This window comes from Geotrypetes seraphini, chromosome 5, assembly GCF_902459505.1.
Source record: "Geotrypetes seraphini chromosome 5, aGeoSer1.1, whole genome shotgun sequence".
In the NCBI taxonomy this organism is placed as follows: domain Eukaryota; kingdom Metazoa; phylum Chordata; class Amphibia; order Gymnophiona; family Dermophiidae; genus Geotrypetes; species Geotrypetes seraphini.
In genome coordinates, this window is record NC_047088.1 from 253,777,717 (window position 1) to 253,804,282 (window position 26,566).

A 26,566-nucleotide genomic window follows, 5' to 3' on the forward strand; every position below is an offset into this window, starting at 1 on the left:
TTGAGGCCAGAATTGGATAAGTGCAAAAGGTAATCCAAAACAGAAGATAAGGAGGAATGATGAGGCTCCTTATCATGAGAAAAACATCATGTAGAAAATCTAGTCCATTTTTGGTGATAGCATTGCCTAGTGGTAGGCTTCCTAGAAGCCTCTAAAACAGGGGTGTCCAACCTGCGGCCCTGTGAAGTATTTTGTGAGGCCCCGGTCGAGGGCGATACAGTGTTTTCCCCTGCTTCCCCCGGGTGTTTACCGTCTTGTCGGCTCCCTCCTCTGTCTTGCTGCAGCATTTGCATGGCCCCAGAAACTTTTTTTGGCCGATGCGGCCCAGGGAAGCCAAAAGGTTGGACAGCCCTGCTCTAAAACGTCTCTTACAGTTTGAGAAAACTGAAGAGGTGTTATGTTGAGAGGTACCAAGCTGTCAGGTGTAGAGACTGCAGGTTGGGATGAAGCAGAGGTCCTTGACTCTGTGTAAGCAGAGAAGGAAAAACTGGCAGAAGGTATGGCTCCCTGCTGCTGAGTTGAAGTAGAAGGGAGTACCAAGATTGTTTTTGGTAGATGGGCCATCTTACTAACTTCATTTACGTGTCAAGTTTCCCTTTGCTCATTCTTATCGCTTTCTCTGCCATCCAGGTGACAGTACTAAATACATAAAGCCGCACAGTACCGCGGCTCTCCACACTCTGTGGCTGCCCTGGCCTGCTCCGAGAGAAAATGTTATGTCACAGGTGGCTGGGCCAGCCAGGAAGAAGCAGCCACAGCGTCCAGAGAGCTGCGGTCCCACACGGCTTTTTGCTATGTATTTAGTACTGTGGCCCGGCCAGCAGAGAAGGTGTCAGGAAAGAGGGAAGGAAAAGTGCCACAGCGAGAAATTCTTTATTCTGGATCGGTAGCCTGGAATGTTGCAACTCTTTGGGGTTCTAGAATCTCGTTACTCTCTGGGATTCTGAAATCTTGCTATTCTTTAAGATTCTGTATGGAATCTTGCTACTCTTTGAGTTTTGACCAGGTACTAGTGACCTGGATTGGCCAAAGTGAGAACGGGCTACTGGGCTTGATGGACCATTGGTCTGACCCAGTAAGGCTATTTTTATGTTCTTCCTTGCTGTATTCCAAAGTGCCTCATGCTCCGTTCCTGCTGAAACGGACATTGCCCTCCGCCTCAAAGATTTTTAACTTGTACTGCTCTGCCTAGCCCCGCCCACTTTAGCCTCCTCAAACAGCCAAGTCACTGGCCCGCTTATGGCTAAATACTCTCTTCAAAAGACAACACGGGCAAAAAGACAACATGGCGAAGGTTAGAGGTGCAGTATAGTTCATTTTTCACAACGTATACAGCAATACAAATTCTCTCCTTTTAAACTTAGAATGTCAATGGTTTTCGTGGCAGTTATATAGCAAGAGTGGCCCATTCAACTGGTGAAAGATCAGAAGCCTGTGCCACACATCTGTGGCAGCCCTGTAAATACGGTCACAAATCATAGGCTGACAATTCCTGCGAGCCGATCTCATGATACAAAAGATCAGAACGCAGGAAAATGCCAGCTCACGCATTCTGAACATGGTTGAAGGCTGGCTCGATTACTGTAATTCTCTATTAATAAGTATCACACAAAAAGAAAAAAAGTACTTGAGGGAGTCCAGAGAAGAGCGACAAAGCTGATAAAAGGTATGGAAAACTTCTCATACGCTGACAGATTGGAAATGCTGGGGCTATTCTCCCTGGAAAAGCGGAGACTTAGAGGAGACATGATAGAAACCTTCAAAATCATAAAGGGCATAGAGAAGGTAGACAGGGACAAATTCTTCAGGCTGTGGGGAGCCACAAGTACAAGGGGGCACTCGGAGAAATTGAAAAAGGGCAGGTTTAGAACAAATGCTAGGAAGTTCTTTTTCACTCAGAGGGTGGTGGACACATGGAACGCGCTCCCGGAGGCTGTGATAGGCCAGAGCACGCTACAGGGGTTCAAGGAGGGTCTAGATAGGTTCCTAAAAGAAAAGGGGATTGAGGGGTACAGACAGAAGTAGAGGTAGGTTATAGGATTAGTCAGAAACCACTTCACGGGTCATGGACCTGATGGGTCGCTGCGGGAGCGGACCGCTGGGCGCGATGGACCTCTGGTCTGACCCAGTGGAGGCAACTTCTTATGTTCTTATGTAAGTGCCTTCAGATAAATCAGAATACTGCCGTTAAACTCATCCATAACGGTAAAAAATATGATCATGTAACACCTTTTCTGACTAAATCTCATTGGCTTCCAATTAACCATCGTATTACCTTCAAAATTTTACTTTTAGTATTCAAAACCCTTTCCACTAAGGAACCTCAATTTATTGATAAATTACTTATTCCTTATAGCACTTCTCGTTCTCTCCGATCTACTAATCAAAAGCTTATAGTAGTCCCCTCTTTGAAAGTTATTGGGACACGACGACACGATATGTTTTCAGTGATGGCACCGCAGCTTTGGAATGCCATACAGCATTTAAGAGAGGAAAATGCCTTGAGTCGTTTTAAAAGTAATTTAAAAAGTTTTCTTTTTAAAGATGCTTTTAATCTTTAAATTATGCTTTTAATCTTTATATTAGCTTCCTTCTTTGATTGCACTCTTCTCTCCCTATTGTTTTCTCCATATATGGTCTCCTCTGTACTTTAAAAATACCGAATTGTAGTTCTGTTCCCTCTTACCTTGTCGGTCTGTAAGTTTCTTTGTTTAACCCATTATTCTAAATTTTAAATTGTATGTCTAAATATATGTTTATATTTTTATCAATTTTGTACCTCACTTAGTAAAACTAAATAAGCAATTCATCAAACTCAAATGAAACTTGAAGGCAATAGCAGCACCACTGAGCACACTTACAGGACAAATGTGAGGAGAGGGTAAAGTAGCAGGAGAGGATGTTGGGGGGGGGGGGAAGAGGAAGCTCTTGCCATTCACTTACAAAAAAAAACTGTGCACCATTTTCACTACTGCTGAGTGGTGCAACTTTTCTCCCCCCACCCCAAAATCATATAAGAAACACTCAGTGTAGCGGTTATGTGAAATTAGTATGAAGGAAATAAGGCACACTTACCGGGTCAGTTCTTCACGAAGATTGTTAGGCTCAGACGAGTAAAACTTGACACGTAAATGAAGACAGTATGGTGGACCAACTAGAAAGAAAAAGGAAGGGCATTAGCTGCCATTGCTCGAGAGCAGAGTATCGCAAACCGAGCGCAGCGGCACACTAGTATGCCACACGAGATTTCAGGTGTGCCACGAGACAACGGAGAGGAGGAGAGATGCCAGTGCTGGCTGACTGCCCACAGGAAGTGCCTCTCGCGGCGAGACGCACATCCTGTAGGCCAGGGGTGTCCAACCTGCAGCCCCGTGAAGTATTTTGTGCGGCCCTGGTGAGGGCGATGCAGTGTTTTCCTCTGTTGCCCCCGGGTGTTTACCATCTTGCCGGCTCCCTCCTCTGTCTTGCTGCAGTGTTTGCGCGGCCCCAGAAACATTTTTTTCGGCCAATGCGGCCCAGGGAAGCCAAAAGATTGGACACCCCTGCTGTAGGCAGTCAGCCACTGCCAGTGCCTCTCCTCCTCCATGGAGTGTCTCTTGCTCTGCGCCTCTTCTATTTCTGCACACCCCCCCCTCCCATCTGAAGGCCCTCCGGGCATGCACGGACATCAACAGGATGACATCAAGCATGTGGGTGACATCTCAAGATTATCTCGGAGAGAGCGAGACCAGAAGGCTTTGAGCATGCGCAAATGCTCAAAGCCTAGTCCAGCCCGGCGCAGGAAGAAGGAGGATCTCTCCCGCACCGCACCGCCCAGCCCAGCCCAGTCCAAACCAACGAGGGAGGATCTTCGGGCACTGGCACGTCCTGTGCATTGGTGCTGGTGCCAGTGCCAGTGCCCAATCGGGTAAGAAATGTTTTGCAGTGCTGGGGGGGATGTTGGTTCGCAGGGGGGATGCCGGATCGGATTGAAAAAAAAAAGTTGTAAAAAACGCGGGTAAGCGAGCGGGGGGGGGGGGGGGGGAGGATGCCGGTTCGGAGTAGGCGGGAGGAGGTTTTAGCATGCGCGGTATTAAATTTTTTCTACATAAATTTGTGTTCCCCGTGCGCTATACCCGTGTGCGCGTTTTACACGGGTGCGCGGTATATGGGTGAAAATACGGTAGTTAATTCTGTTGGTTGGAGTAGACAAAAAGTGCTCCAATTTAAAAAATACCTAAGTCTCTCTCTCCCCCCAACCTATTGTCCAATGCTCAAAGTAGGGGAACATATTCAAAATGTGGGTCCATGGAGCTACTCACATGTCAATGGCTCACTCTCACCGTCAAGGCTGTACCAGCTACAAACACATAACATAGTAACATAGTAGATGGCGGCAGATAAAGACCTGAATGGTCCATCCAGTCTGCCCAACCCTACTCACTCTCTAAATTACTGATTCAATTAAAAAAAAATTCTTAGCTACTTCTGGGAAAGAAAATCCAAAGCTCTGCCCGGTACTGTGCTCAGGTTCCATCTACTTAAGTCTCCATCAAAGCTCACTCCAGTCCATCTACACCCTCCCAGCCACTGAAGCCCTCCCCAACCCATCCTCCCCCAAATCGCCATATACAGACACAGACTGTGCAAGTCTGCCTAGTACTGGCCTTAGTTCTTCACTATTTACTATTTTCTGATTCTAGATCCTCTGTGTTCATCCCACACTTTTTTGAACTCCGTCACCATTTTCCTCTCCACCACCTCTCTCGGGAGCAAATTCCCTCGTCGTAAAGTAAAATTTCATAATATTGCTCTTGAGTCTACCACCCCTCAACCTTAAATTATGTCCTCTGGTTTTACCATTTTTCTTTCTCTTTGAACGTCTAAATCATATCTCCCCATAATCAATTATCCCAAGAGTGAGCAGCTATGCCCACAGGGCCAATGGCAGCAGCCACCAGCCACCTATACCATGAAACCAGAGAAGTTACTCACTTTTCACTTGTTTCTTGATGCTTTTTGTATTATCCAACCAGTGCTAGAGAGAGAGGAAAACCAGTTAGAATAGGTTCTTTGTTCATGAACAGAGCGGCATCACATACATAACATAATTTTATTCTTCTATACCGCCATAATCAGTGGTCTCAAACTCGCGGCCCGGGGATCCACATGCGGCCCGCCAGGTACTATTTTGAGGCCCGTGGTTTGTTTATCATAATCACAAAAGTAAAATAAAACAGTTTCTTGATCATATGTCTCTTTAGCTATAAATTACAATATTATTCTTAAGACTTAGCCAAAAGGAAAGATTTATAAACTATAAAGAGTTTTACCTCATGCAAAATTGTCATTTCTTTAATAAGATATTAACTATTTTTTTCTGCGGCCCTCCAAGTACCGACAAATCCAAAATGTGGCCCTGCAAAGGGTTTGAGTTTGAGACCACTGACCATAATCAAACGATTTCTAAGCGGTTCACACCGAAGAGAGCTGGACAATCAGCGAATTGCAATATGAAAATTATAAAAGTACAACATTTTACTCAAGAATAGACATACCGTATTTGCCGGCGTATAAGACGACTGGGGGTATAAGACGACCCCCCAACTTTTACAGTTAAAATATAGAGTTTGTTATATACTCGCCGTATAAGACTACCCCTTCTTCCGCACACCTTCTCTACCGCCCCGGGTGCAGCACAGCCGGCCAGGTCCCCTTACTTTTGTGGCACTTCCCCGACTGACCGACAACAGCCCCAGTCCGACAAACCTCCCTGCCCTTAACCGCGAATCTAAATTACCTTCTTACAGCTGCTGTAAGAAGGTAATTTAGATTCGCGGCTACAGGGCAGGGAGGATTGTCGGACCTGGGCTGTTATCGGTCGGTCGGGGAAGTGCCACAAAAGTAAGGGAACCTGGCCGGCTGTGCTGCAACCGGGGCGGGCCGCCCCTCTCCCTTGGTAGCCACTCGAACCGCGAGGCTACTCTCCTTCTCCTTATCTGCCCTGCCTGCAGCACAGAGCCGAACGGAAGTCTTCCCGACGTCAGCGCTGACGTCGGAGAGAGGGAGGGCTTTGTTTAAGCTTTGTTTAAGCCCTCCCTCCCCTCCGACGTCAGCGCTGACGTCGGGAAGACTTCCGTTCGGCTCTGTGCTGCAAGCAGAGAAGGTAGGGAGAAGAAGAGCTGCGTGACTGAGTACATCCAGCCCCGCAGGAGCCCCGTGACCCTCGGAGGCGTCCCCATGGTATCCCCGCGACCCTAGGGGGCGTCCCGACGGGATCCCCGCGACCCTAGGGGCGTCCCCGTGCAGCTCTCTAATGTAAAGTAAGGGCATGTAAACAGTACCCGGCGTATAAGACGACCCCCGACTTTGGGGAGGATTTTAAGGTACTGAAAAGTCGTCTTATACGCCGGCAAATACGGTAATAAAAATTGTTAGATTTAGTGCAACTTCTGTTTAGGAGATAAATCTATCAAACAATGCAAAGGTATCCAATTATTAAAAGATTATTTTTATACATCAAAACAAATGTTTATAAAAAAGAAAATATTGTGGTGTGTAAATACAGTGGTACCCTGGTTTGCAAGCATAATTCGTTCCAGAAGCATGCTCGCAATCCAAAGTGCTCAGATATCAAAGCAACTTTCCCCATAGGCCATAATGGCAATTCTCCAAACCGACCCCAGGAACCGGCTTTGTTGCTCCTCCGAGGCCACCAGCGCTGCTCGCTCCCTTCGCGATTGCCTCCTTCTTACCCGTGCGCCACCGGTGTTGAAAGTGCCTGCCGCCGGTTCTCTGCTGGGCTGCTGCTGCTGGGCCTTGAGCATCTGCGTATGCTCAAGGCCTTCTGGCTCTCACCCTCTCAGAGATTCTCATGAGATATCAAATCTCATGAGAATCTCGGAGAGGGTGAGAGCCACAAGACTTTGAACATGCGCAGATGCTCAAGGCCCAGCAGCAGCGTCCCAGCAGAGAACCGGCGGCAGGCACTTTCAACACTGGCAGCGCATGGCTAAGGACAGGGTCGGTCAATGGGAGAGGGGGGAGGAGGCAATCGCGAAGAGAGGGAGCAGCGTCGGTGGCCTCGGGGGAGCAACAAAGCCGGTTCCTGGGGGGGGGGGGGCTCGCAAATTGAGTCAATGCTTGGTTTGCGAGTTAGTTTGCTCGAGTGTTTTGCTCGTCTTGCAAAACACTCACAAATCGCGTTACTCACAAACCGATGTTTGACTGTACTTGATTCATGCACATAAAAGGCTTCTCATAAAACTACCCCATGAATAAATGTATGGCTACAGCAAGAAGACATATTCAAGAGAAGATTTTGGGCACATAATAACATCAGAATAGCTTTAATGAGTCAGACCAATGGTCCATCAAGCCCAGTAGCCCGTTCTCACGGTGGCCAATCCAGGTCCCTAGTACTTGGTCAAAACCCAAAGAGTAGCAACATTCCAGAATCTCAAAGAACAGCAAGATTCCGGAACCCCAATGAGAGCAACATTCCAGAGCTGAGATTGTGATGTCATAATGCCTCAGTCCACAGTGCCTCAGAGCCAACCACATCAGTGATATTTCAATGGCTTAATTGTCCTATACTTGGCACACGTAAGAACATAAGAATAGCCATACTGGGTCAGACCACTGGTTCATCAAGCCCAGTAGCTTGTTCTCATGGTGGCCAATCAAGGTCCCTAATACTTGATCAAAACCCAAAGAGTAGCAACATTCCATGCTATACACTTTTCCTCCAGGCAGATTGACAAGTACGCACTTAGGTAGTAAAAATACTTACCTATGCACATACATTTACTGCTTATCAGCTAACTCCTGCACCTCAGTACACATTGCTGTAGGCCTAACTACTGGCTGGTCCAGAATTTATCTAGAAAGAAAAGGCCTCCCAGGGTTTGACTTGAAACCAGAAATTTTTTTTTTTTTTTTAAATCAAGTGGATGCAAACATACATTGATGCTCCACTCCTACTGCTTCTCAACATAGTTGGACGCCTTGCCCTAAAGCGGGAGTCTCCAACACACAGCCCCAGTTGTCCTCTGTTGCTTTCCTCAAACCACCCCCCCTTGCCAGTTGACATCCTCTCACTCTCAGGCCACTGATCGACTGCTTGCCCTCTGAAACTGAATAAAGTGCTGTCATGCCAAATACATGCTTCCTTTCGTGCTCCGCCACCTCTGACAGAACTTCCTGTTTCTGGGCGGGACACTGCGCAGGAAAGGAGACTGTATTCCATGCAGCAGCACTTTATTTGGTTTCAGAGGGCTGAGCAGTCAGTCGCTGGGCTGAGAGTGGGAGGATGACAACCATGGGAGGGGGGGAGTAAGGTGTTTGAGGGCTGCAACGGAGGACCTCAAGAGGTTAAAAATTCAGCAAGTGTGGCTAAATAGAGGGAAATATATGTAAAGGAAGAGGGTATTCAACACCAGCTTATGGATTTTTACAAGGCACTGTATATGCCAGAGCAGGAGATAGCAATTTCCTGCAGATATTGTCCCATGCCCAAAGTTTCCCAGGAGATAACCCAGGCATTAGGGGTAGATATTTCAGAGGGAGAGGTATTTGGGGCTATCAAGCTGCTGCAAACTGGTAAGTCCTTGGGCATGGATGGTATGGTGTGGGGGAGTGCAGGAATGCTTCTTAATGTTTTTATACCGATTCCAGGACTTCCCTGTCAGATCCAGAAATCGGGTTAATACTAGGGTTTAGTGAATAAGTGAGGAACTCTTGAAGAGAAAGAGAGAGACTGAACCTATTAGACAACAGGCTGGTCAGTAACTCAGACAGTAGCAACAGAAGCAGAAAATCGTAGAGAAGGAAGATGTTTTTCCTTTTTAATATGTGGACTAAATGAACATACCGAAAACAAAGCTTTTTTGTGGCCCTCAGAGCATTCCTGTGACCATATTGCGGCTCTTTACGTGGAAAAGGTTGGAAATCCCTGAAGTGTACGTAAATGTACTATGTCTAGTGCTTATATATGCTCTAAAGAGGTTATTTCACACCACTAGCATCATAAATTAAAGAACCTCCCACCTTGTATTCTACCCCCCAAAAAATTACACATCACAATCCCCAAACCACTGATATAATCAAACTACATGAGCTGCCAAAGGGAGGGCCTTCTATATTCAGGAGAGACTAATTTTTAAACAGATTTGGTACAGATGTTTGGAGGAGAGATGTGGTCCCATCATAGCATGCCACACGCTGTTTGGAGAATCAGACTCACCCGATGTTCTTCCTGGTGGCTAGAACTGGCACTGAGAACGAATCTTAAACAAGGAAATTTGGGAAGTTTATAATGAATTTCTTCTGCACCCACCAGCATCATTAATGCTCACAGGACATGAAAAAAGAATTTTGCCTTTGTACGATATCGACAAATATTTTACACACAAAAAGTTTAGTAACATTAATGCTACTCAGTAAAAAAGTGAGAGGGGGAGGGAGGGAGGGTAAGGTCTTTAGCAGACAAGAAAAACATCCAGAAAGCTGAGAAGGACATGAATCTTCCCAAAATCCCTGGCAGCGCACTTGAGTTGACACAAATCAAGCCCTTTCACCAGCAAGGCATCCGATCAGGTAGAGTGTGTTAGGAAAGGCTTGACGTTTGGTGCCGTCAGAGCTGAAAAAGCAAGATCAGAAAATGGAGAATGCACAAAATGGTCTTGTTGGCTTTTAACCTAGGACACACTGGGCTCCTTTTACGGTTTTAGCACACACGCTGCATTGCTGCGAGCGTTAACCCCACGCTACGGGCCAAGAACTAACACCAGCTCAATGCTGGTGTTAGCGTCCAGCGCGCAGCAATGCAGTGCACGCTAAGCGCGCGCTAAAACCGCTAGCGCAGCTTAGTAAAAGGAGCCCATATTGAGGTGGGGGGGAGGGGCAGTAAGTGGTATTAACAAAGCAGCACTTTGGCAAAAGCACTGAAACAAATAAGAGAGGGAAATAGCAAAATGTGAACAATTTCAAAACAAGGGAATTTTAGGGAATAAACGATCAAAAAGGAGGTCATTCCCTCGTTAAGTTATTAACAAGAGGCGTCACACTATTTTTTCGATAACCGCTCCTCAGTCCTGGAATGACTTCCCATTATATATAAGAGAGGAAAAGAATTTGGACAAATTCAAGATCAAACTTAAGAGTTTTCTCTTTAAAGATGCTTTTAGCGTAAATGAAATGCTTTTGTTTTCCTTCATCCAATACTTCACTACAAACTATATTTGTTTCCCCTCCTATTGCTTTTACTTGTTTTCCCTCCTATTGTTTTTACCTTAAATATATTGATTTAAACACTAATTGTAATTCCCTAATAATTTTCCCTTTTGTTTTGATATTGTATGTATAAGTTATTATATTTAATTGACTCAAATTTTGTATAGGAATGTTTGTATCTGTTGTTATAATTTGCTTAGATTTATGTTTGTGTTATTTGTTACCCATATCTGGTTATTTTAACTAGTGTACATTGCCTAGAATTTGTAATAGGCGTTTAATCAAATTTTATAATAAACTTGGAAACTTGGAAAAAAAACCCTCCAAAAAATATTAAAAAAAAAATTTTTAATTAAGGGGTTTTTTTTTTTCATGTGAGGTCTGTTATGAAACTTATTTCTCCATGGTGAGGAAGATGAGAAAAATTAAGATAACATCTAAGTATCTTAGTAACTTTCAGAATAAGTTAACGATTCCTACATAGTAAACGAAAAAAGATAAAGACCTGAATGGTCCATCCAGTCTGCCCAACCGTACACGCTCAATAAATTTATTATTTAATTTAGAAAATCTCAGAAATTCCTTTGAAATAAACCCCCACATACAGCCTCTAAAATTTTAACACAATGCAGAGGAATAGTCAACTTGCCTGATTTTGTTAATTATCACTACTTTCTCATTCTTGGTCAAGGAAGCCAATGGTTTCAATTGCCCTCCAACCATAAACCCACCTAGTAAAAAAAAAAAAAAAAAAAAGATTCTCCGCAAATCCTGGGCCCCTGAAGGGAGCAGACAGCCCTGCTTTGCCCAACCCCCATAATGAATATTTATCAAGCAGGGAAACAATCATTTAATGCAATAACTGGATGAATGTATACAGCTCAGTTATGCAGAAAACGAGGCCCACGGTATTAAGTCACAGAATTGCAATATGGATTTCACATTCTTGACGGTTCAATATTTTTCAGACATAGAACCAGAAGTGATTTTGCAAAAAAAAAACCCAGCCATTTATCAGATCTTGCGAACCTGTTCCACTGCTCTGCTTGATCTGCCACAGAGGAAACTTGTCTCCAGACACAAAGGCATGATGTTTCTATAAGCCGTCCTTGGGCTGGTGACTGAACGGGGAAAAAGAAATTGAAGGGGGAGGGAGGATGGACAACATTCATGTCTGCTTCAACTGAAATCTGTTTTTTTTCATCTCCTCCACATTCCAAGTGTGGGCAGCTCCGAGCCAGGCACCGACAGGAGAACAGGCAAAGGAAGTCCGCACTTCTAGCTCCTCCAAGGTTTAGGCTAATCAGTGTCTCTCAAGGAGTTTGAAATACACAACTCCTAGATTTTAAAAAAAACGAGGTATAGGTGCATTCCAGTATGTATCAAACCTTACATGACAATAGAGGACAGAGAAGCCATTTGTACACTAGCAGATAGAAGGTTATGGCTTGATCCTACTACTAATCACTTATATAGCGCTGAAAGGCGTACCCAGCGCTGTACATTTTGACATTTATAGACGGTCCCTGCTCAGAAGAGCTTACAATCTAACTTGGACAGACAGACACGACATATAGTGCTGCTCGGACTAAAAAGGACTGCAAAGAATTACAAAGGGACCTGAACAAGCTAGGGGAGTGGGTGACGAGATGGTAGATGAAGTTCAATGTAGAGAAATGTAAAGTATTGCATGGGGGAAGCAGAAACCTGAGGTACAGCTATACGATGGGAGGGATGTTATTGAGTGAGAGTACCCAAGAAAGGGACTTGGGGGTAATTGTGGACAAAACAATGAAGCCCACGGCACAGTGCACAGCAGCCGCTAAGGGAGCGAATAGAATGCTAGGTATAATCAAGAAGGGTATTACAACCAGAACAAAAAAAGTTATCCTGCTGTTGTATCGGGCGATGGTGCGTCCGCATATGGAGTACTGCGTCCAATATTGGTCGCCGTACCTTAAGAAGGATATGGCGATACTCAAGAGGGTTCAGAGGAGAGCAACACATTTAATAAAGGGGATGGAAAACCTTTCATACACTGAGAGACTGGAGAAACTGGGGCTCTTTTCCCTGGAGAAGAGGAGGATTAGAGGGGATATGATAGAGACTTACAAGATCATGATGGGCATAGAGAAATTGGAGAGGGACAGATTCTTCAAACTTTCGAAAACTACAAGAACGAGAGGGCATTCGGAAAAGCTGAAAGGGGACAGATTCAAAACCAACGCTAGGAAGCTTTTCTTCACCCAGCGGGTGGTGGACACCTGGAATGAGGTTCCAGAGGGCATGATAGGACAGAGTACGGTATTAGGGTTCAAGAAGGGATTGGGCAATTTTCTGAAGGAAAAGGGGATAGAGGAGTATAGAGGACTAATACACAGGTCCTGGACCTGTTGGGCCGCCGCGCGAGGGGACTGCTGGGCACGATGGACCCCTGGTCTGGCCCATCAGAGGCACTCTTATGTTCTTATGGAGATGCAGAACCCAAGGTGAGAGGAGTTGGGAGTCAAAAGGACAGTCAAAGGCTTTTAACTGGGCTTTGAACACTGCCAGAGATGGAGCCCCTGTAAGGATTTGGGCAGCTTGCTCCAAGCACATGGCGCAGCAAGGTAGAAGGGACGGAGTCTGGAGTTGGCAGTTGAAGAGAATGGCACAGATAGGAGGGACTTACCAGCTGAGCGGATCCTGGTTGCTTTAATGTACAGTCACACTGGTAAACCTAACAGAAGATGTAATCAAGTTTTCTACCATCAGACTTGGCTAAAATAAGCCTACCCACAAGAATTTCATTGAACCCTACTCAGATGAATACAAGACAGAGAAGGGTGACAAAAATGATAAAAGGGATGGGATAACTTCCCTATGAGGAAAGGCTAAAGTGGTTAGGGCTCTCCAGCTTGGATAAGAGACGACTCAGGGGTGATATGACAGAGGTCTATAAAATAATGAGTGGAGTGGAAAGGGTAGATGTGTCGCTTGTTCACGCTTTCCAAAAATACTAGAACTAGGGGATGTGTGATGAAGCTACTAAGTAGTAGATTTAAAACAAACCAGCGATGTGTAATTAAACTCTGGAATTCATCGTCAGAAAATATGGTGAAATCCATTAGCTTAACAGGGTTCAAAAAAGGTTTGGATGATTTCCTTAAAGAGAAGTCCATAGGCCTTTATTGAGATGGCTTGGGGAAATCCACTGCTTATTCTTAGGATAAGCAGCATAGAATCCGTTTTGCTACTTGGGATCTAGCTAGGTACTGGACTGGCCACTGTTGGAAATAGGATACTGGGCATGATGGACTTTTGGTCTGACCCAGGATGGCAATTCTTATGTTCTTAAGTTTTTATATCAGTTCTGTGGCTGCCGTTGTTCGTATATAAGAATGTTGGGCCAACCAGGCTTCCTTGTCTGAGAATGTATTTCCCTATTCCAGGGCCGGCATAACCATTAGGCAAAACTAGGCAGTTAACCATCTACTGCATCAGGTTGAAACAGACTGAGCCCTCCAGAGACAGCAAAACATCTGCAGCTGAACCTACACCAGTTTGATAATTTCTCATATATCTGTTCTCTTAGGCCTCCGTGGCTGGTGTCATGATTATTGCTGTTTTCTGGGTCTCGCCACGTCTGGGTAGGTAGAACCGACATTTCAGCCATCATGATGTGGCTTTTTTCAGGGTTTGTCATGAGGCCTGCAGTTTGTCTTTATATATAGTGACCTTATTGAGAACAGGGAGGACCGTTGGTCATGAATTTGAATTTTGGCGGGAAACTTAGTTGGTAACAAATTTGAATTTTGACGGGAACGTCCACTGGACATAATTTTAAATTCTGGTGGGAAGGTCTCTGGTCATATTTATTTTTAAATTCTGTCAGAAAAAAAGGGTGGGGGATACTTTTAGCTGGAGGGAGAAGGCGTTTGACCTCGGCCCCAGTCCTTTTTGCGCTGAATTTCTTTTGGACAAGTAGTTGCCATACTTTGTTAATGGAAAGTCCTTTATCTCCATTGAAGTTTTTGGGATGTCTTGCTATCTGTATTGCTTCTTTGATTCTTCTTGGTCACCAGTGGTCTTCTTTCTCCCAGACTTTTGTGTTCTCAAATGTAATTGTATTACCGGTTTCCCTGAAATGGGAGGCTACAGCTGATTTTTCTGTGTTGCATAGCTTGTGGTGTCTCTTGTGTTCTTTCAGCGACTCGTGAGAAATGACAGAAGCCATTCAGGGAGTAGCACCGGACCAGGCAGGAACGCGAACAGCTCGTGCCTGCCTTCTGCGCCGCTCTGCCCAGCGAGGGAGACGGGCAGGAGCATGGAAAGCTCCAACAGATTTTTTAAAAAGGTACCAGGGGCTGCCTAAGAGGGAGGGGGGGTGCCTACGCTGCCACAGGTTTTTCGCTCTATAAGACCCTATCCCGGCCTACCACTAGACCACCAGAAGAGGTACAGGGCAGGGCGGTGGAAATTTTTTTTTCTTGGATTTTCCTCCTCTACAGGTGGGTGTGTCTTATAGAGCGAAAAATATGGTATGTCTTTTTTGCCTATTTTATTATGTATGGAGATTTGTAAGCTGCCTTGGATAAAGAAAGATTAAAAATCTAATATAATAAAACGGTAAGCCACGCATGCGCATTTCCTAAGCGTGCGTCCGTTTTCCATGAGCTGTAGCTAGAAGTGCGCATGTGCGTCTCACCCCCTGCCCTCTCCGTCGCCTCCCGGCTCCAGCGGCGTGACAGTTTTCAAAGAGGCGCGGGATTGTTTCAACGCGGAACCACCAGCCGTTAAAGCTCCTGGCGCTGACTCCCGACGGTGGAGGAGAGGCAAGGTAGAAGAAGATTTCCGTTGCCCGGCACCCGAGTCCTTTGCCGCCCCCCCCTTCCCTTACCGCGGCCCTGACTGGCGATTTAAGAAGCGTGTCCAGCAGTTTTCACATGCTGCTTCGGGCCCTTCTACTGCCCTGATTTGCTCCGGATGTGCCAGAGTAAATCAGGCTAGTAGAAGGACCCGAAGCAGCGTGTGAAGACTGCTGGACACGCTGCTTGAATCGCCATGTGTAGTCAGACTCGCGGGAAGGGAAGGGGGGGTGGCAAAGGACTCGGGCCCGCATTTGTAGTCGGGACTGTGGGAAGGGAAAGGGGGTAGAGGAAACAATAATGCTGCTGCACAGGGAACTGGTGTGGGGGGAGGGAAATGGAAGGGGGAGGGAATGCTGCTTTGGACAGACAGACAGAGGGAGGAAGGGAGACAGAAAGACACAGGGGCAGGTGCACAGGGAACAGACACAGGTGCAGGGAGATATACAGAAATCAAACAGACAAAGGGGGCCAGGGACAGAGACAGAGACAGACAGAAAGAAAGAAAGACAGCGGGAGTCGCGTCAGGAGGGGTGCGGGATGCCGCAGAGGGAACTTTTCCAATGGGTGCAACTGGGCAGCTGTCGGGAACCTTTGATCAGGGGCAGAGCAAGGTAACTGTATCATAGGGATAAGAAGGAGGAGGGGGGGAGAAAAAGGAAGGGACGCCTACTGCTGGACAGGGGGAGAAGGAAAGAGGTGCTGATGGACAGGGGGTGTGTGAAGAAAAAGGAACGGAGGCCTAATGTTGGACAGGGGGAGAAGGAAGGTGCTGCTGGACAGGGGGGAGGTAAAACAAAGGGAGAAGGGCTGTTGCTGCATAAGGAGAGCTGTGAAGGGGTGGTGGTGGACACAGGGGAGGTAAAAGGAAGGGAGAATGGACAGGGGGAGCAGGCAAGGGATGGTGATGGACAGCCAAGGAAAAAGAAAAACAGAAAGAAAGAAAGCGGCTAAGGAGAGAGAGAGAAAAAGAAATAAAGAGAGACACACACACATATATTCTAGCACCCGTTAATGTAATGGGCTATAAGACTAGTGTTTTAAATAAATAAATAAATCATCTCATTGTGTATTCAAGTTTCAATTTATTTGATATACCGCAAATGCAACCACAGGCCTATGGAAAGAGATCCTTCTTGCTGCAAAAATATTGCACAATTCATCTGATGAATTGTAAACACTCATCAAGACATTTTACAGTGCAGCTACATGATTGGCTAATAGTGATCACATGGTCGGCTATAGTGATCACATGGTCAAGTCAACACACCAAAAGTACAAAGGGAGGTTTCAAACTACCTGTTTGCTTCTAAGTTTATAACTAAACAGCAGGAATGAGTCACGAAGGATGAACACTACTGGCATGTTTGAAAGACATCCAAACTTCCTTCTTGTGCCTTAGATTTAACTTTTTTCAATATGAGATCTTCTATTTGCAACTCCATGGAGTAGCCATGGGCACTGCCATGGCTCTGAGCATGGCCAACCTGTATGCCACTTGCTTTGAGGAAACTTTCCTCTATAGTTCGGACTGGTTCAAACACATTCGTGTCTAGTCCAGATACATTGATATCTTTTTTATCTGGATCGACACAAGGGATTCTCTTATTCAGTTCAAGACATGGATTAACAGCTTGGATGTCAATCTTAAATTTACCATGGAACACAGTACTCAGTCTGTCACCTTTTTGGATACCAAAATCATCTATCAAGATAACTGTCTTATTTCTATTGTTTACCGGAAATCTATTGAGAAGAATACTTACCTCAGATATGACAGCAGTCATCCTACACATTTAAAACAAGCATTACCCATAAGTCAATTTCTGTGACTTTGCAGAATTTGCTCTAGTCCACAGTTCTTCAACCGCCGGTCCGCAGACCGATGCCGGTCCGCAGAAAATTTCTGCCGGTCCGCGCAGGGCCGGCGAGATCAAGTCGGCAGTTAAATTTCCTCCCGACTGCGGTTCCTGCTGATTAATGTTCCTCCAGGCCTCAGGCGATCGAGATAGGCTGCCAATGTCGGGGCCTTCCCTCTGTGAGTCTCGCCTATTCAGAAACAGGAAGTGGAAACAAAATAGGCGGGACTCAGAGAGTGAAGGTCCCGACATCGGCAGCGTGTCTTGATCGCCGCCCCTGCCGAGTTGCTGAAGAGGGCCGTGGGGAAGTTGCGATTATACCGGAGAAAACTGCAGATTCAGGTGCAGGTGGAGGGAGATGGTCAGCGTGTGCAAACAAGATCCTGGGGAGCCTTCACAGTGGCTGTCTCCCCTCCCACCAGCTCTCCAATTTGCCAGGGCAGTGATTTACCGGCAACTTCCTGCAGGCAAGTACCGGGAGCTGCTGGAAGGGGAGGAAGCCACTGTAGGAGGCTGGGAAGGTCTGGAAAAGGGAGAGCTGTTACTGGACTTGAAGGGAGTTAGAAGGAGAGATGCTGCTGGAAGGGGAGGAGGGAAAGGGATGGGAAGAGAGTTACTGTTGGATAGAGGGAGGAGGGAAGGGAGAAGAAGGAGAGATGCTGCTGGGAGGGGAGAAGGGAAAGGGATGGGAAGAGAGTTAATGTTGGATAGAGGGAGGAAGGAAGGGAGAAGAAGGAGAGATGCTGCTGGGAGGGAGGAGGGAAAGGGATGGGAAGAGAGTTAATGTTGGATAGAGGGAGGAGGGTAGGGAGAAAGAAAAAAGGAAGGAAACAGCTGGCAGGGAGATTACAGGAGGGGAAGGGGTCAGGGTGGAATGGAGAGATCAGATGAGAGAGAGGAATGAGAAAGTAGAGAGATATTGATGTTGGAAAGGGGGTCAGCAGAGAAATAAGAGAGGGATAAAGATGCTAGATCTGGTGTAAGAGAGATAAAAATGAAGAAGGCAGTGAAGCTGGAATGAATGATGTAAAAAGGAGAGAGGAGGATGGACAAGGAAGAGGGGCATAGAAAGAAGTCAGATACATATGGAAGGGGGAGAGGGCAGACATTGGATGGAACGGGCAGATGCTGGAAGGAAAAGAAGATGAAAGCAGAAACCAGAGACAACAAAAGGTAGAAAAAAATAATTTTATTTCTATTTTGTCATTAGAATATATCCTGCTAGAGACATAACTGGGGACTGCAGTATTCTGTTAGCATGATATTTCTATGTAGCATTCTATAATAACTTGGCTTGTTCAGTTTTCTTGATAGTAGAGGGGATATATGTGAAGGGGAGGGGAGACAGGGGTTTTGTTGGTCTGTGCTCTGTATATTTGTATTTATAAAATCACAATTGTTCAGAATATTGTTTCTTTTTATACTTTAATAAAATACGTTCAATATAAAATCATAATTGCGGCTTGTGCAGATGGGATCAGATAGTTTGCGGGGACCGAGCTCGCAGAGATGGGGCGTAAACGGGGTTTTTAAATTTTAGTCCTAGTAGTTTGCCGGTCCACAAAATAATTCTTTTATTTCTGCCGGTCCACGGGTGTAAAAAGGTTGAAGAACACTGCTCTAGTCTACAGTGCAAGAATATAAAAAAAGAAGCTAAGATATTGAAAGCTAGGTTCAAGGGTCGTAACTATCCATCTTGGACCATAATACAAAACACCGCCGTTCGCCTAATTTTCGGACTCAGAAAAAGCGACCACATCAGCCCCTACTATAAAAAGCTGCATTGGCTACCAATAGAAGCGCGAATATTATTCAAATTTGCTTGCACCTGTTTCAGGCAAGCCTGGGGACTAGCACCTTCTTACCTACAAACTCACTTCATCCTACATAACCCCACACGAGCAACCAGAAACAAAAACATCTTTGCATATCCAAAGATTACAGGCTGCAGATACAAATCATTCCTGGACAGAACCTTTAAGTTCCAAGCGAACAGACAGCAAGTTTGGCTGAAAAACTACATAAACGAACCCAATCTGACATACAGTGCATTCCGAAAATCGATCAAAACCGCCCTTTCGCCAAATTCATTGACTAAAACTGTCCCCTCCCTCCCTAGGACTTCCCCCCTGTAAACACCTTTTCTTGCTCTCAAGAAGCTCCTTTCATGTATTCAGGTAGTCTCTACCAATAGAACTCCAATTAATATGTAAGTACTAAATATTCAGGTACTCATAACCCATAGAACTCCAACTAGTACGTAAGTTTCCCATTTAGATTATTGTATAGTATTTGACTTATTGTATTGTATTTAGACTCATTGTACTGTAATGTAAGTAGACTTATTGTATTGTATTAAGACCTTTTGTTACTCGCTGAATGTCCAGCCTTCTTACAATGTAAACCGCCTCGAAGTCGCCTGACTATGGCGGTATAGAAAAATAAAGTTATTATTATTATTATAAAACAAGCTTATCATCGGATTTTATTTGCTGATCCTGCCTTACTTCTTCAAAATCAATCTAAGGTTCCGTTGGAGAAACAAGTTAGTGTTTTAACTCATTCAGACAGATCAGCCAAGGTAGCAGCTGCTAGCATTCGCCGCCATTGGCATGTACTTTCAGTTCACCAAACATTCAGCAAAGGCCCCTGCATTGCGTACAAAAGAACTAAAAATTTGGGTAACTTATTGAATTATAGGAGAGCTTTGGTCCAGCCTCAAGAAGGTTCTCTACAGAGCCACCATCCTTGTGGCTCCTGTATCATGTACAATACTTTTTAACCTGCAGCACATGGAGTAATCTTCAAACAACAACAACAAGAAAAATAACCCCTATGTTCTTAAGCAACAAACATCTTGCATCACCTCCTGGGCTGTGTATATAATCATCTGCCCTTGTCAGTTGCTTTGTGTGGGCCATACATTCAGATGCATTAAAACTCGTCTGATAGAACATAAGAGCAGGCTACACACAGCTACGACTACAGCTCCCATGATTCCTTATTACTTGCAATTCCATCATACGTTTGACTAACTGAGATGTTTCATTATCGATTCTTTACCTCCCAATTTCATTGGCAACAAAAAAACGATATATTCAATATCGTGAACAATACTGGATTTTCGAACTTCATTCCATCTTTCTCGCAGGTCTTAATGAAAATATTGGAATACTATAATCTGATTTTTGACCTGTGACCTTTTAGTGACGTCTCTTCCGGTGTCTTGTTCAAAATGCATGCACTCAGTTTTGCCTCTCAATTGCCTCTGACTCACTGTATTTCCAGCGTGTTTCCTGCTGCTTGTGCTCTAAGCTCTCAAAATTTAAGGGTTCCTGAAGAAGGATGTTTATCCAAAAGTGAAGCTCAGTTGAACCATCTACCTTTAAGCGGTCTCTTTCATTCGCAGCCTTGCTTTGGTCTTTTTTTGCCCTTTAGCATCTCTGGGAGTCCTGATGTTTATGGAGCTCCTATTGAGATAAGTGATTTTTTTTTCTCTTTTATGCTTATGGAGTACTCCTGTTTTGCCGACTGTGTGGGCACAGCTTTGGCGAGCGCACGGAAATATATTTTTTGTTAATTATTAAGTGTGATTACACTATATTTTCACTTTTTCACGTTACACACGTGAAGACTCGATGATGGTGTGGTGTGTTGGGCTGGCGCCTGCACATGGATTATAGTATTGAACTGCACCTGACTATTTAATCCACACTGAGGTCTTCTCACACATTAAATATTATTTCATGACACCTGTTTGCTGGGACCCACAGCTGTCATTCTGACATGTTTTGCCCTATGGCTTCTTCAAGGAAGTCCCCCCATCAATTTCACTCCGCAACGTCCCGACTCAGGGCTAGACGCACTAGAGATATAGACTCGACCGCTGTTGGGCAATTCTCTGGCCGATTCTCCAGCAGTGATTAATGCGCTATCAAGTTTGAAACAAAAGTTGCGCAACAGATCGTTCAATGAGCGATTGACACATGCACAGAGCACTAACAGCAGCAACAGGGGAAGCAGCCTCCTGTCACTGCTGTTAGGTCTTCTTTTTATTTTTTAATGGCACAGATGTGTGTGCGTTACACACACACACACACACAATCTGTCCCATTAAAAAAAAAAAAGCCTCCCCAGCCACCATCTCCACCCCCCCCCCCCCCCAAATGTCAGGAGAGATGCCCAATCCCTCCTGCCAAGAACACCCCTGTACTATGGCACCCTGGAGTCACTGCCCCTCTCCAAACATGGCAGGAGGGATGCCCACTCCCCTCTGCCATCGAACACCTCTCCCCTACCCCTGTACCTTTTTAAAACATTGGAAGCAGGAAGCCTGCTCTCTGGCTCCTGCTTTGGGCCCGCCTGTCTAAATGACAGGCCTTTCTCTTCCCAAGGGGTAGGGCCATAGGCATCTGAGTTAATCAGGCACCTCCCTCTGCATCGATTGCTGGAGAATCAGCCAGAGAATTGGCCAACAGTGATCGAGTCAGTATCTTTAGTGCATCTAGCCCCGAGTTGGGACAGTGCAGAGTGAAATTGATTGGGGGGGGGGGGGAGGAGAAACTTCCTTGAAGAAGCCATAGGGCGAAACATGTCAGAATGACAAGTCCCCTCTTGATGCTGAAAGAATGAATTAAACTAAGCTAAGTTTAAATATTTAAGAAACTTATGAATTGTGTGTGACATATCAAGTTTATTATAGTTCACTTGAATTTAGAAGATTTAAGTAGTATTAAGAAATTAACAGAAAAGCAGATCTGACAACAACTTGAATGCACAGATTTTTGTGAAGCAAAAGCTTTGGGATGGCGATTTGAGCAGACGTTGGTTTGAGAGCTCCTCTTCCCACGGCAATTTTTTTCGGGTTATATTGCTCAAATATCTTTCTTCGATGCCTAAAAGAAGGGGAAAACAGAGAGGTTTTCCTCCACCTTTATCTGGCTCTTCAACCCCACGACAGACTGCTATAACATCATATGCAGTCCCAACCTACTTACCGGGCGTATCTGCTGCTGTGATTGGGGTGGATCACAGCTTGGACGGCGAACTTTCGCTGAGCCCATGAGGACCGCACACGCCCCCAATGCCCGGCGAAACTTCGGGAGAGCGGTCGCAGTTGGAGGACATGCCGACCACATCGAGCATGACGCATACTGCACCCGAGGCTGACCCGGATGTGATTACAGCACTGCCGATTCTGGCACAGGAATCGTTGCAACACGGGAGCGTTAATCCTGAAGGAACCAGCGGTGGGGAGGGTGAGGGAGCCCGGAGTTTGATCTCTGGAGACTTAGCCTATGGGAACCTGGCAGTTATCTCCCCCCCCCCCCCTCAAGCCGCTGGAGAAACCACAGGCAGTGACCCTTGACTCTATATGGTCTGCAATTGAAAACCTGCACTCGGTTTGTACAAACTTTATTTCTGTTACTTTAAATACCTCTTCCAGGATAACCCTTTTGGAGACATCAGTTCAACAGCAGAAGATTGACTTCTCTAAACTAGAAAAACTAACAACTGAGAATAAAAATTTGCAGACCAAACAAATGACTGATAGAATGATGTTTCTGAGGAAGATAGAAAATTTGGAAAATCAGCAAAAAAATCTGAATCTTAGGATTCTTAATTTTCCTATAGCAAAATTTATGTCCTCCCAGGAACTCTTCAAGAACTTTATGACCACAGTTTTAAAAATATCAGAATTGAATCTTCCACCTATACAGAAAATTTATTATTTAAAAAATGCTCAAAAAGAAAAAGTATTAGAAGGTGGAACTGAGCAATTAGATGTATCAGCAATATTGCAATCCTCTGAAATTGAATTGCTGGGTCGGGCAACATTACTAGTTTCCCTTGTATTCTTACAAGATAAAGAAATGCTGTTGAAATTATACTTTAAGTTGAAACAAGTCACCTTTTTAGGTGAAAGGGTATATATATTTCCTGACGTCTCGAAATGGACACAATCCAGGAGGAAAGAATTTTTGCAATATCGTCCTAAAGTTATTTCATTGGGGGCAATTTTTCAGTTAAGATTTCCTTGTAAATGTTTTATTACCTATCAAGGGAATAAATATATATTTTTTGAGCCTGCCCAATTAGGTTTTTTCTTAGAGAGTAAAGGGACTCCATTGCAGCCAGAATGAATCAAGTGATTTAGAGCGGAATTTAGTTTAATAGTAGGTTAATATCTAAGTACTGCTATTTCCTTTATGTTTTTGGTATATCCCTTTTCCCCAGGGGGTTTTCTTTGTCTTGCCTTCCTCCCCATTTGAGGACTATAATAATGAGTATATTGCCTGTATATTGTTTTTAGTCTGTATTGACTTAATATGTGTATTTCAGTATTTCTCTGTACCATTTTCATTGGTTATACAAAAATCATAAATAAATAATAAAAAAAAAAAAAAAAAAAAAAAAAAAAAGCAAAAGCTTTGAGCTCCTGAAAGGCACTTCTGAAGGTCTTGCAAAAATTTCAGAAAGTAGCTTTTGTACTGCTCTAGTTTTCAATGTCTTTGTGATAACAATACTTATGTTTCAAGCTGGCTACAAAGCAATTACCTTTCAGTTAGATGTAACCAAGACGTGCTAATCCCCCCCAAAGATCTCACACAGTGTCATGTCTCATCACGGATTAATAAAGGACTGGAGACATTTCACAACAAACCAAGCATGAACACAAGCCATTTAAAAATAGACCTGTCAAATTTGAATATTTCAGTATGGCTCTGAAGATGCCACAACAGTGATAGGTCTGGTTCTTGCAAAAGATGAAAGGCAGGCTCCAAAACAGCTCCTCCAGAACTAACAAGTCAGCATGGTGAAAGGTGCACAAAAGGTTTTGTATTTCTTTTGGGTTAACTGGTAACAGGAAGTGAATCTGGGGCACTCCCGTGGGACAAGCCGGTCTCAACTGCTGCATGTTTACAGTGGTGCTGCAAAGGTATTAGGTGTTCAGCTGGATCTTTAGCCTTATGCCAATCTTCAAGCTGAGCAGCTTCCTTCCCTCAGACTTTGATAATCAAACTCAAATCATTAATCGCCCTGAACAGTCTCTCCCAGAGTAATCTTGTAAAGACATAATTGAATCATATTTCCAAATACAGTGGTATCTCGGTTTCCGAGTGCACCGGTTTGCGAGTGTTTTGCAAGACGAGCAAAACATTCGCAAATTTGGTGCCTCGTAAACCGAGCTTGCCTCGCTGTACGAGCGCCACCCCCCCCCGAGAACCGGCACCCTCCCTCCCCCCGCCGCCATTGGGCACCCCCCCGCCGCAACCTGAGGTCCCCCCAACCCACCCGAACCCTCTTCTTACTTTTCTGTAGCCTCCGCAGCGGCACCGGCATCAGCATGTCCTGTGCGTGCCGGTGCCTGAAGATCTGCTTCCTGTGCTGGGCCTGAGAGTTCACGTCGAACGTGAACTCTCAGGCCCAGCACAGGAAGCAGATCTTCGGGCACCGGCACCACGCATAGGACATGCTGATGCCGGTGCCGCTGCGGAGGCTACAATAAAGTAAGAAGAGGGTTCGGGTGGGTTGGGGGGACCTCAGGTCGCGGGGGGGGGGGGGTGCCCGAAGGCGGCAGGGGGATGCCTGATGGCGGCGGGGGGTTGCAGATCGCGGGGGGGAGGGTGCCGGTTCGCGGGGAGCAATGCCGGTTCTCGTGTGGGGGGGGAGCAGCGCTGCTGGCCTCGGGGGTGGGGGGTGGGAACCTATCAAAGCGAGTTTCCATTATTTCCTATGGGGAAACTCGCTTTGATAAACGAGCATTTTGGATTACGAGCATGCTTCCTGGAACGGATTATGCTCGTAATCCAAGGTACCACTGTACAGTACTCCTCGATATTTGCGGGGGTTCAGTTCCAGGAACCCCCGTGAATCTTGAAAAATCGCAAATACGTTTTTTAGCAGGGGAGACATGAGAGGGCAGCCGGAGCGCTTGCGAGTGAAGGAAATCACTCACGGTATGCTCCGACCGCCTCTTCCTGCACTAAAGTCGGGCCTCGCCAATCAAGAGCTGCGTGTCAAAGCAGCTCCTGATTTAATGCAGGAAGAGGCGGTCGGAGCATACCGCGAGTGATTTCCTTCACTCGCAGGCGCTCCAGCTGCTCTCTCCTGCCCGGTCATTCACGGTCTGAAAATACCGCGAATGACCGGGACCACAAATGACCGGGGGAGTACTGTATTAAACTTTGCTTTATGTATAACATATTCCGCAAGAGCTGTCGCGCTCACATTACCCCGTTCAAGTCACTTCATTGGCTCCCCATTCATTTCCGAATACAGTTCAAACTCCTCTTTACTGACTTACAAATGCAGTCACTCTGTAACCCCTCAGTATCGTTTCTTGCTCTTCTCCCCCATGCTCCTCCCTCCCCCTATGAAATCCATTCCTCAGATAAGTCCTTCTCTGTGCTCTTCTCCTCCATCGCCAACTCCAGACTCCATCCCTTCTTTTTTTGCCACACGGTATGCCTGCAAAAGCTGCCAGACTCAATACATCAATCTCTGTCTCTAGCAGTGTTCAAATCCAAGCTAAAAGGCCACTTTTTTTGAAGCCGTTTTCAGTCCTAACTCCCACTCACCGTCAGAAACCTATGCTCATCGTCTTATTCCTTCTGCTAGAAATTCCCCAACCCAAGATTGTAAGTAGAGAATGACACGGTGACAAAATTCATCACCGTTCCCGTCCCCGGGAATAACCGCGGGAAATAACCCCATGTCATTTTCTAGTGTCTATTTCAACCTCAGTCCTTCTACACCAGCATTCTTCAAAGCAAAGCTTGCGGGTCAGTGGTTGTGCCCAATTACCGTATTTTCACGCATATAACGCGCGCGTTATACGCGTTTTTACCTACCGCGCATACCCCTCGTGCGTTATACGCGTGAGCGCGGTATACAAAATTTTTTTTACATAGTTCCCACCCCGCCCGATGCCCGATTCCCCCCCCAGCAGGACCGCTCGCACCCCCACCCCGAACGACCGCTCGCATGCGCTCCCACCCGCACCAGCAATCGGAGCAAGAGGGAGCCCAAGCCCTCTTGCCCGGCCGACTCCCCAACTCCCCGACAATATCGGGCCAGGAGGGAGCCCAAACCCTCCTGGCCACAGCGACCCCCTACCCCCACTACATTACGGGCAGGAGGGATCCCAGGCCCTCCTGCCCTCGACGCAAACCCCCCTCCCTCCAACGACCGCCCCCCCCCCAAGAACCTCCGACCGCCCCCCCCCAGCCGACCCGCGACCCCCCTGGCCGACCCCCACGACACCCCAACCCCCCTTCCCCGTACCTTTGGTAGTTGGCCGGACAGACGGGAGCCAAACCCGCCTGTCCGGCAGGCAGCCAACGACGGAATGAGGCCGGATTGGCCCATCCGTCCCAAAGCTCCGCCTACTGGTGGGGCCTAAGGCGCGTGGGCCAATCAGAATAGGCCCTGGAGCCTTAGGTCCCACCTGGGGGCGCGGCCTGAGGCACATGGGAGCGCACGGAGAGGCGGGGCAGTGCACGGAAAGTCAGGGAGGGTGAACGGATAGTCGGGACAGCGCACGGAGAGTCGGGGAGGGCGAAAGGAGAGTCGGGGTGGCCAGAGGAGAGTCGGGGCGGGCGAAAGGACAGTCGGGCTGCATGCGCGGTATACAAAAGTTTTTGT

At 46.0% G+C, this 26,566-nt stretch overlaps 1 protein-coding gene across 1 annotated transcript in view; it reads right to left on the reverse strand.

Moving 5' to 3' along the window:
• Positions 1 to 26,566, reverse strand: part of LOC117360717 (band 4.1-like protein 5) — a 166,879-nt gene that overhangs the window by 107,744 nt on the left and 32,569 nt on the right. Inside the window, exons 4-5 of the mRNA XM_033944960.1 lie at positions 4,975 to 5,017; positions 3,076 to 3,154 (exon numbers count right to left, since the gene is read on the reverse strand). Coding sequence (XP_033800851.1) covers positions 3,076 to 3,154; positions 4,975 to 5,017 — 122 coding nt within the window. The remainder of the gene's footprint in view (positions 1 to 3,075; positions 3,155 to 4,974; positions 5,018 to 26,566) is intronic.